The sequence below is a fragment of the Phaseolus vulgaris genome, chromosome 6 (genome assembly GCF_000499845.2).
Source record: "Phaseolus vulgaris cultivar G19833 chromosome 6, P. vulgaris v2.0, whole genome shotgun sequence".
Taxonomy (NCBI): domain Eukaryota; kingdom Viridiplantae; phylum Streptophyta; class Magnoliopsida; order Fabales; family Fabaceae; genus Phaseolus; species Phaseolus vulgaris.
Genome location: NC_023754.2, coordinates 17,727,373 through 17,739,674, shown reverse-complemented (window position 1 = coordinate 17,739,674; position 12,302 = coordinate 17,727,373). Strand labels below are relative to the sequence as shown.

The window sequence follows — 12,302 nt, the reverse complement described above, 5'->3', positions numbered from 1 at the left end:
ATGTGTGGGGACTGCCAAGACTCCGTCAATCGGAGGTAGGCATTATTTTGTCACTTTTGTTGATGATTTTTCCAGGAGAGTTTGGGTGTTTACTATGAAGAACAAAAATGATGTGCTTGGAATTTTCCTTAAGTGGAAAGCTCAAGTTGAAAACCAGACAGGAAGGAAGATTAAGGTTCTCCGAACAGATAATGGAGGAGAATACAAGAGTGATCCGTTCCTGAAGGTATGCCAAGATTGTGGCATAGTTCGGCACTTCACTGTTAGAAAAACACCACAGCAGAATGGGGTTTCGGAGCGTATGAACAAGACACTTGTGGAGAAAGTTCGTTGTATGTTGTCTAATGCTGAGTTAGGCAGAGAGTTTTGGGCTGAGGCTGTGACATACGTTCAACATCTCGTCAATCATTTGCCATCATCTGCTATAGATGGCAAAACCCCGTTAGAGGTATGGTCTGGAAAACCTGCAACTGATTATGATTCTTTGCATGTTTTTGGTTCTATTGCATATTATCATGTGATTGAATCAAAGTTGGATCCACGGGCAAAGAAAGCTCTTTTCATGGGCTTTAGTCCTGGAGTGAAGGGATACCGTTTGTGGTGTCTAGAGGCAAAGAAGACGATTATCAGCAGGGATGTTACCTTTGATGAATCTGCCATGTTAAAGAAGGTAAATCCAGAAGGAGCTGATAGTACTCCGCAACAGGTGGAGTGTGCCCGGAAGCAGGTGGAGTTTGAGCCGACAGTGGTGATCCCAACACGAAATACCACAAGTGACTCTCCTATGGCAGAAGAAGAGTCAGATGAGGAAGAGGTTCCTACCCAAGAATCTCAACAGCAATCAGTGCCAATTGCAGTTAGAAGACAGAGACGAGATATTCAGAAGCCTGCTCGTTTCATGGATATGGTTGCCTATGCACTTCCAGTTGTTGATGACATTCCATCCACTTACCCAGAAGCCATTTTGAGTTCAGAGAGTGGTAATTGGGCAGGTGCGATGGAAGAGGAGATGCAATCTTTGAATAAGAACAAGACGTGGAAGCTGGCACAATTACCAAAAGGTAAAAAGGCAATTGGGTGCAAATGGGTATTTGCAAAGAAAGAAGGATTTCCTAATAAAGAAGATGTTCGCTACAAGGCAAGGTTGGTTGCTAAAGGTTTTGCTCAGAGGGAGGGAATTGATTATAATGAGGTATTTTCTCCAGTTGTTAAACATTCCTCCATTCGAATTTTGTTGGCCTTGGTAGCACAGTTGAATTTGGAGCTTGCTCAACTTGATGTAAAGACCGCGTTCCTACACGGTGATTTGGAGGAGGAAATCTATATGACTCAACCAGAAGGATACAAGGTTGATGGTAAAGAAGATTGGGTTTGTAAACTTAGCAAATCGTTGTACGGTCTGAAACAATCTCCGAGACAGTGGTACAAACGATTTGATAAGTTCATGAAGGATCAGAAGTACAAGAGAAGCAAATATGATCACTGTGTGTATTTGCGCAGACTTGAAGATGGTTCCTACATTTACTTACTCTTATATGTTGATGATATGCTGATTGCAGCAAAGAGCCAAGTTGAGATTGACAGGTTAAAGGCTCAGTTGAGTAAAGAGTTCGAGATGAAGGATTTGGGGGAAGCCAAGAAGATTCTCGGCATGGAGATAAACAGGGACAGAGAGAGGGGAAAACTTTGGCTGTCACAGAAGCAGTATTTGCAGAAGGTACTACAACGTTTTGGTATACACGAAGATACAAAACCTGTAAGTACCCCACTTGCTCCTCATTTGAAATTGAGTAGCCGTTTATCTCCGACGACTAATGAAGAACGAGAATACATGGCGAAAGTCCCATATGCAAATGCAGTTGGAAGCTTGATGTATGCAATGGTGTGTACAAGACCAGATATTTCACAGGCTGTGAGTGTTGTTAGCAGGTACATGCATGATCCGGGCAAGGGTCATTGGCAAGCTGTGAGATGGATTCTACGGTACCTCCAAAATACCTTAGATGTTGGATTGACATTTGAGCAAGATGAATCACTTGGTCAATGCATAGTTGGATATTGTGATTCTGATTATGCAGGTGATTTGGATAAGCGACGGTCTACAACTGGCTATTTGTTCACTTTAGCAAAAGCGCCAGTTAGTTGGAAGTCTACCTTGCAGTCTACGGTGGCTTTGTCTACGACAGAGGCAGAGTATATGGCGATTACAGAGGCTGTGAAGGAAGCAATTTGGCTTCATGGGTTGCTTAAAGACTTGGGAGTTGGTCAGAAACAACTTGAGTTATATTCTGACAGTCAGAGTGCTATTCATTTAGCAAAGAATCAAGTCTTTCATGCACGGACGAAGCACATTGATGTTCGCTATCACTTTGTGCGTGAGATTCTCGAAGAAGAGGAGATTGTTCTCCAGAAGATTCACACTACAGAGAATCCTGCAGATATGCTCACCAAGGTGGTTACAAGGACCAAGTTTGAACACTGTTTAGACTTGGTTAATATCTTGCACATTTGAAGTTGGCGCCCGGAGGCGCAAATTTGAAGCACTGTAAAGTTTGTTTTTGTTATGGTTTGAGAAGATTTGTTTTAGGTGGGACTTGAAATTAAGCCAAGGTGGAGATTTGTTGATTTTGGCTTAATCCCAAGTCCCACATCGGTGGGTTCATTGTTTGGGAAGGAGGTTTGAGGGTTATAAATTAAACTCTCCTCCTTCACTGATATATATCCCAATTTGTAATATCTTCTCTCATAGTAATAAAAGTGAGCTGTTTTTGCTGTGCTCGGAGATTAGGCTAAACAGGCCGAACTCCGTTAACAATTTTCGGGTGTGTTCTTTCCTCTTTATCTCTTTTATTATTCCGCTTTATTTATTCAATATTATTTGTCGGGTAGCTCTGTTAGGGTTTTGTTTTAGTGGGAAAATTACCCGTTTTTCCCAACACATAATAATGTTAATTAGAAAATATTATGTTAGTAGGCAAAAAACAAGCATAATCGATTATGACAATAAATAATCGATTATGACCCTTTTTCCACACTTCAGATAATCGATTATGGGTTGAAATTTTTACAGATAATCGATTACTAACTTTGCTTAATCGATTATCTTCACCATAATCGATTATGTGACCAGTTCTAATTCAGCCATAATCGATTAAGCACCATTCAAAGACATGGTCTCACCTCAGAGGAACCCACAGATGAACCCAGATGAACCACGGAGATGAACCCAGGACGTGAGATGAACAAGCTATACGTAACTTAAGCCCCTACCACAAACTATGATGGCTTACGAATCTTTCCAACCACACTACACTACACTCTCTAATGGCTCGCTTTTTCTTTGCTTTTCTGTGAATGGAGGAACCACCTTCATGCTTCGCTTAATATAGCCAGCTTCATTCCACACCCACCTACCTCACCCACTGCATTCACTCACCTTTCACACTTTCACACGGTCAAACGATTCCTGAGCCAAGTCAGGAATCTGATGCTTTCATGTGGCATGCATGCAGGGGCACTGTTCAGCACAAAAGCAAGGGCACCAAAGTAACTTACTATGAATGACGTGGCACTCCCTCTCCTCAGCTCAACTTTCTCTTCATCTTTGGAGAGAACCGAAATTCACTCCCATTTCTCTTTCCTTCCACCCTCACTCGCAACAATTCATGGATCCAAATGGGGTGGTGTTGTGACTTCCGTCGTCGACAACAGGACCACCCCTGGAAGCAAACAAGCCCTAAATTACTAATACTTCGTGTATGTGTGAGAGAGGAGTCCATTTACTCACAACCTCTTTTTTCAAGCTCACACTCTCTCTAAGCAAACACACAGTGTAAATGTTCCTTTGAAAACATGCATTTTATTATCAATTAAAAGTTAAAAAAAATACAAATTTGAAGTGATCTCATGAGTTTCTATACGATTTTATGATTTAATGAGAAAGAGTGAGTTAGATAGTGATATTTATATCTATTTTTTTGTTTTTTAATTAGTCAAATATGAATTAAATTTGGTGGGATGGTAGTGGCATTTGAGATAATAACTACCCATACACTAGAATTTTTTCTAATATTTTATATATAAATATTAATATTAAAATTAATAATTTTATTTATATATAAAAATTATAAAATTGATGAAATGAAATTAAATATAGTGCATAAGCTTAAAAGTATATTAATGAATTTAATATAAAATAACATAAATAAATAAAAATTAATGAATAAATTTTTGTGATAATAAATATATTACAATACAATAACAATACAATACAATAATTTGAACAAATATATTATATAAACAATTATCTAATACTATGTTCCCATAATGTATTTATAGTGAAAATGAAGTCCTCTTCACTAACCTCATGTTATCTTCATGCTGTAGTTTAATCCGCAAAAAAACTCTCAGAAAAATTATTACAATTAAAAAACAAATTCATTATACTATACCAAGTACAACTATTGCAAAAAACTATCAATGTGTGTTTCTTCCATAAACATATTGTAAGCAAAATCATATTATAAGAAAGAGTGCGGTGATATTTATATCTATTTTTTGTTTTTTAATTAGTTAAATATGAATTAAATTTGGTGGGATGGTAGTGGCATTTGTGATAATAATACTGTGAAAGTTTGTTTGCACATGAATAACCCATCAACCAATTGGCCATTGATGAATATCCCATTATGAGGAGGTGGATTTAGATATGAGGTGACTTCTTCAATAAAACAAAAAAAATTCTTTAATAATTTTTCTTTTATATTTCAAAGAATGGAACACTTTCTTGTTCATTCTCTTGTCCAATAGCATATTCCTTCTTTGGATTTTGGTGGGGGAGATGTCACTTCATCAACCCTTACCTCAACATTTTAATATAAATGCAAAAGGTTATCCTCATTTCATTAATATATATATATATATAAACTTTTATTTGTGTATATTTTAAATTGTTCATTGATATTTAAATTTTTGTCACTACTTGATTTTATGTTATTTTAACATCAAATATCGTTTTGTGTAATTTCAGTCTCTTTAATATATGATATTTTATTTTAATCTTAATCTTAATATAGGTCAATAATGATAGGTTTAACCAAAATAATTAAAATTAGCAATGAATTTTTTTTTATATTTTTTGGAAAAATATTATAATAAAAATTATATTAAAAAAATTTAAAACATATTTAAAGCCTTAAAAAAATTATAAATTTATATATTTAACTATGGATAAATGTATGTCATATTAGGGAAGAGTATGAAAAGGATGTTGATAAGTCCTTAAAGTTTTCTCAACAAAATGAAAAATCTATGATTGGAATATATTATTGTCTTTATGATTGTTGTTTAAATCATATGTGATCTTAGGTAGATACGTGATAAAGTGTTTATCTTTGATATAGTGTTATAGAATCTTGACATGACATGGAGAAATATTAGACATTTCAATTATGTTACCAATAACAACAAATCTTGAAGAAGGGGTGAACGATCATTTAGAGAAGATGTACATAAAGTTGGTGAACAAAAATTTGAAAAATCATGTGTATGATGCTTTTAAGTCTGAGCAACAATTATACCTAAGATGTAGTAACTTACACTATTATTAGCAACTTTAAGATTGTTTATTTTAAAAAAGAAAGAAATAGATCGATTCACATCTAAATTTTTATTATTAAAGGTTTAAAGAATCACTAGCTTACCCTACTTTCTACTTTTTGTTGTTTTTTTTATAGATTTAATTACCTTATTTATTCCTACATTTAGGGTCAATATTCAATTTTGTACAGTGGTTTTAAAAAAAATCAATTTGGTCTCTATGTTTTTTAAAATATATCCAAAATGGTCATTTTCGTTAAGTCTCCAAAATGACGTACATAATTCTTGAAATATGTGTTATTTATATTACCTTCGTGGACTTTCCTTAATGGGCCAGATTTAGGAAGTTGGACCGCGTTTAGGGCTACATTACCTAACTCTTAGTCGCAGATTAGTTTCATTAACTTGGTTTAAGCGTAACTGAATTTCAAATGTCGTCGACCCACTTCAGTGAATCATGATATCGATCGGCTCATTAGTGAAAAACAAGACATGAAATCAGTCGTACAGTTCTCACCAATACAAAAATTAATTATAAGACTCGTAAAAAGTAAAGATTCATTCAGTGTAGCTCCATTATCTAGTTTCAAAATTTAAACATTTTCTATCTTATTAAGACCACTTGAAACATATACGGGTGATAATGATGGTGAATCAACAAGGCATTGGCATGGAATTTGGTACTAAAATTCAAACTCATCATTTTTTTAAATTGAACCACAAATAAATAAACTCCATGTTAATCATAATAACTTCCTCAAAACTACAATCATATTATTGAAGTCAAATAATAGATTCTCGCTTTTATAATATAAAAAAATAAATTTTCACTGTTTATTGTTTACAACAGACTTTACAAAACACCCCAAGCTATCATATTATACAGAATAGAAGACAAAACTAGCATACCCTGAAATTCAAGCTGTGAGTTTCTCTTAACTTGGCAATCTCACCCATTTGGGTTGCAAGCAAATCACACCTTTCCGTCTCAACAATCTAAAACCTTGAGAATTTCAAAATGGAAGAGGGAAAACATTGTGAAACTAACAGCTTCAAGAAATTAACATGATACAAACAAGAGTTGTAGTGGACATGTGTTCACTATTTGAACAATCAATGAACAAACTTTCAATGTGAAATTGGTTATGCAGATACAAATTTATAGCCTTTACCATCTTGAATACCATATGTCTTATGCCTATTCTTCCTGCCATCTCTTCGAGGGAAATCTGCAGAATGGTGAGAACCATTATGAGTACGAGAAGATGCTCTATCTGTAAAATCTTTGCGGATTTCCCACAGAACCTCTACACAACTCTGCATAGATGGCCGTGATCGCCTCACTGGTGCAAGGCATTGGAAAGCTAGCTTGAGAACCTTTTGTACTGCTTTGTTTGAGGCTGGATTTCTCTTTAGTCTTTGATCCATGGCAATCACAATTTCTCCTTCTTTCAGCATCTGCATTGCCTGCATTGCATGTAAACTATATCAGCTCAAGGTTCATTGAAGTGTATTATATTCTCACAATTTCAATGCAATGATCACTATAAAACACAAAGCAAGTGGCATGCTGTGGTCTGCTTTCTATGTTGTTTGCCCATCTAATTCAATTTCATAAACAAACAAACTAATAGCTTCGCAGAAACATGAGGTTAGCTGATCAAATTTAGCAAGGATCTATGGATCTAATATACTCTTTGTTCAACAAACATTGCTCTACCATAATTTCTTTCCATATCTTCAATGATGATGCCTCTGCCTTGATGAATATTATATATTTTACAAGATGGATTCTGGTTCAAATTGAGGATAAGATTAAACTTAATTATCAAAACTAGAAAGGTATACCCAGTCATGGCCAATACCCAGTAGAATGATTGCATAATCAGACTCCCATGTAGGACTTCAAAACACAAAACTTGTGCCTTAAACTTTCTTGAAGAGAATAATTATCAAAACATCAATAAATGAAAATATAAGTCCACTGATAGGGTAATCACAGTAAGAAACTTGCTGTGAACAGAGATACTAATTCAACTTCTTTGGCATTAGATTAGTTTATCTCTATGCTTTTCATTAATTAACTGCACACTTACAAACAAAATCAACAATGCTTTTAATAGTTCAAAATGCTTCCTGGGACAACTTAGTTACTTGATACATACTTCAAAACAAAAAGAAAAGCAAATGTCAATCACAAGCTCTAACATCTATTTCTTGAATAATCCACTAACCACACTGTGCGTGCTTAGAATAGGGAGGATGTGCAAAAAAAAATTATGTCTTCTAAACTCGCATGACACATGTTCTTATAACTTGGTCTTTTTGCAATGCATTTGGTAGATTGGACCAACTTACCCATTTAATTGTAACTCTCTCACTAAGAGGTTTCTTTGGTTCAACTGGATATCGTCCTGTCATCATTTCAACAAGCAACACACCAAAAGAATAGACATCACTCTTTTCAGATAGATGTTGCGTTCGCATGTAGTCAGGATCTAAGTAGCCAGCTGTTCCTTTGATTTGAGTTGAAATATGGGTTGCAGCAGGGTCTTCTGCACCCTTCCGAGCAAAACCAAAGTCTGCTACTTTGGCCCTTAGTTTATCAGTGATTAAGATATTTGATGCTTTGATGTCCCTATGAATAATTGGATGATCTGTCAATCAAACACATACATTCAGGCATTAAGAGCACAAACAAGGCTAAATTATTACTTTATCAGGAATACATGTAGATACAGTGCAATAATTAAGCCATCCAAATTTGTTGTGACATATTTCTTATTTTGTAATCTAATTCCAATGATACATACCTGTGTACATGTGAAGGTAAGTAATTCCATGAGCTACATCAATGGCTATGTCCAGACGCTCACCAATTTCTAGTCCATTTCCCCGAATACCTGCATTAACAAGTGACAATTTATTTGTATGTCAATATTGGCCACATATTAAGTTCATGTTTTGCAAAAACAACCAGTATCTTGCTTCTACAAAAACTAAGTTTTTAGACAAAATTTGACTTTTGAAGACAGCCAAACATGTCACAAAGTTGAGTTTATTCTTCAAACTGGTTTGGAACATCCACACCGAAAACCAAAAATTGCTTATAGTATTTGATAACTGTACCACATGGCAGTATATAGACTATGAGGAGGGATTTCTGAAATCATTAGAGTTCCTTTATAAACTGGGCTTACCATCTAAATGGTCTCGAAGAGTTCCATTACTAACATATTCAAGAACAATAATCTTTTCATCTCCATGCTCCAAATACCCACGCCACCTTACAAGGTTCCTGTGCTCAATATTTGACAAGGTTTTTATTTCATTCTTGAACTCAGCTACGTTCTTGTTCTGTAAATCCTGCCAAAAGAACTTCCCTACATAAGGCTCATTGATGAAAGCTAAAAAAAAAAATATGATCAGTCCTACATATGATGAATATGCTTCTCTTACATCAACTTCAATCACAATTGAAAAAGGTTTAGAAATGTGAAATAAGAAGAAGATGAACATCATTATGTCATACCTTATTGGCACGCTTCACAGCCACGAGGGATCCATCGTAAAGCCTTCCCTTATACACTGTACCAAACGCGCCTTCCCCAATCTTATTGTCTGGAGAGAACTTTGCTGTTGCCTTGTAAATTTCCTCAAAGGTGAAGTTCCCAATTCCAAGGTGACTACTTGAAGTGCCAGATGATGGAGAGGATTGAGATAATACCCCTTTTGATGAACTCCTAGAACTATCAGAGGATACATCTGTGGAAGCTGCAAATTTCAATAAATTTTAGTTTTGGAAAAACACATCAGAACGCAATCTCACAAACACATGATCATGCCCTAACCTAAATAGAATACCCTAAAGCATTTTTCAATTTTTAGATAAATAAAGGGTTGACTTGACCATGAACAAAAACACGGTGAAATCAATTCACATAACCAAATTGCAGAAAAGAAAGCACAAATCTTCATTCTTCAAACTTACACGATACCCCTCCAACTTTGTGTGTACCCTTTCTGTCATCACTTTGGGGGGCTTCTGGGGCAGATTTTCTTTTCCCAGATAGAAAAGATGAAAAAAAATTCTTGAAATATGTCAGAAAAGTATGGTTCTCAACACTGTGCCTCTGTGTGCCATTTCCTGCCCCTCTCTCTTGGACACCAACATTCCTTTTTCTTTTATCAGATTGATGCAAACTGTGGCCTGGTGTTTTCTTCATTTGCAGAAGCTAATGCTATTCCATATCAGCTCTTATAACCAAATATTAAAAGGAATATGATCTCATTGGCTTCCCTTTCAGGCATTTTGTTCTTCCGATGTGAATTTCCTTTCTGCAACTTGAAGTTATTATTATAATAAAAAAACCTACCTTTTTACATCCCACTAGTCAAAGGATCACCTGCCAAGAAAAAAAAAACCATTAAAACCATTCTAAGTCCATGGCTAGCTGGAGTTTGACCGGAATGTGCCAGTCAGAGTCACCACGCGGTTTTTCTTTGATCCTTCCTAATGAACAAATTGTTATAAACTATTGCAATGTTTCTCATATTATGTGTCTTTTAGAGGTAACATGACCATGAAAGATTCAAGTTACTGACTATCATCAAACGAATTTTTGTTATTAAAAAAATCTTTAACAGTGAATCTGGTTTTTTTATTCTGAAAAGTGGTTCTGTTTAAGTATTTGGATGAGATTTTAGTAATTGAGAAATGAATAATCAACATTTCTTTATTTCTAATGTGCAAATATTTTGAAATGAATACTTATATACGTATGAACAAAACAAATTACCAATTAGGTCACTGTTTATACAGATGGGTCCAGTCTGCAAAAGTTAGAAGTAGTAGTAGCAGATGTTACATGACTAAGTATTATTATTGGTGTTTTGTTATTGGTATTCATAATTTTGTTGATTTGAAAAGAATGATTCTTTTTTCAGAAAGAAAAAACTGAGACCAAGAAACTATTGATGCACAAGATGAGTTGTTAGTCAGAAAGTATGACCATGGTTGTTCTTTGTCTTGTAGTGGAAGAAAAGATGTTGTTTGAGGATTCCAGGAAATTGACAGACAATTTCTAGGTACGAGGAAGGACAAAAACATTGACGGAAGTGAATCTTAAGACCCCAAGAATGACATGTGATTGATTTACAATATCACTATACAAAAGAGCCTCATCTAAACAGTGACTAAGTAACTAGATCATCACCAGTTTTGAATTGCAGCGTTGAATATGCTTCTGATTCAAACAAAACGAGAGAGTTATAAAACAGAAAAAGTCACTTACGAAATTCAATCAGAAAAAGTCACTAGAGAAATTCAAACAGAAAAAAGTGAATAAGATAAACAATATTTAAAGATAAACAATGTTTGAAGTTAGAGTCTTAAAGTTTATTCACTATCGGTGTCGAATTATCAGTGTAATTAAATATTGGAAACTAGTAAAATACAATATTTTTTCTTCCTTCATGTTTTTTTAATACCAGTAATAAAAGAAACTATTGTTAATTGTGTGAATTAGTTAACGGAAGTATACTAAATTAAAAGTTTTGAAGTTAAATTCTAGATAATGAAGAAGAGTTTTATGGTTTATAATAATAATCCTATGTGATTTCTTTTTTTTAATAATGGGATACCTGCAAAATTATTATGAAGTTTAAGTTAATCTGATAATGATCTGAAAGTTAAAAAAAAATTGTGATTGTTTCCCTTATTTATATTTTTTGATTGAATCTTTAGTGTCATAAGTCTGATGTAGAGTCAAAAAAAGACTCAATCATGCTTTAATCATCTTTTACAAATAATATGACATACTATGACTAATGATGTTTTATGATCTTTTGTAATTTATGTTAGTTATTTCAAAAGATCGATGGTGTTATCGACTTATCAGTCTTTCATAACTTAACAAAAATATTTCTTATAAAAAAATACATTTAATTGTGTGATTAAAGAATTCATTTTTCTTGAAACTAATTTACACACATAATTGCATACAATATGATATAAAATTAATTTTATAAAAATCGATTCTATAAACAAATTAATTAAATTGTTAATCCACAAGAAAAATCTTGATTGTTAGCTTTGAGTTAAGGTATCATAATATCTATGACAACAAAATTCTTAAACACTTGTTGAATCTATGAAGCGCGACAGTTTGAAAGCCCATGGGAGGGGGTTGAACTTAAGTTATGGATTGTTCATTAGAACAAGTGTCACTTCAATAGAAAAAAAATCGAAACTATGTTATTGGCATGACTCACCTATGACCATGTGTGAACCCTACTCACTAATTTAAAGAAAAATTCATTAATACTATATTTTGTAACATTTTTATAAGTATGTTTCTTATTATTCAAAATTATTAAAATTACAGAAAACATGAGAAAGACACGAATTTGATTTAGACCTATCTATTCTCTTCATTAACTTCAACGTAACGTTTGGGGATAATTGAACCGCTTTGGTTGACATTTTTTTGCTTAGACCACTATATGAGTAGTTATAATTTTTTAATTAATAGGCCATTTATTTAATTTAGTCTTATAGCCAAGCAACTTTGTTCATTGTTGAACATTCAGATAGTTTATAAGTAAAAAATAATATTACTTTTCTAAATCGATTTTCTTGAGTTAAATTATATCCAAATTCGTATTTAGTATAGGTAATAATAAATATTAGTTCACAATTTTTT

General features: G+C 33.9%; 1 protein-coding gene across 1 annotated transcript; it reads right to left on the bottom strand.

Moving 5' to 3' along the window:
- Nucleotides 1-6,372: 6,372 nt before the first annotated feature.
- LOC137831457 (calmodulin-binding receptor-like cytoplasmic kinase 2) lies at nt 6,373-10,342 on the bottom strand. Its single transcript, XM_068639138.1, has 6 exons — nt 9,590-10,342; nt 9,131-9,372; nt 8,799-8,964; nt 8,412-8,501; nt 7,957-8,255; nt 6,373-7,065 (listed from the first exon to the last, which is right to left on the bottom strand). Exons 1-6 carry the CDS (start codon nt 9,822-9,824, stop codon nt 6,742-6,744), a joined length of 1,356 nt encoding a protein of 451 aa, XP_068495239.1. The 5' UTR covers nt 9,825-10,342; the 3' UTR covers nt 6,373-6,741.
- Nucleotides 10,343-12,302: the final 1,960 nt, after the last annotated feature.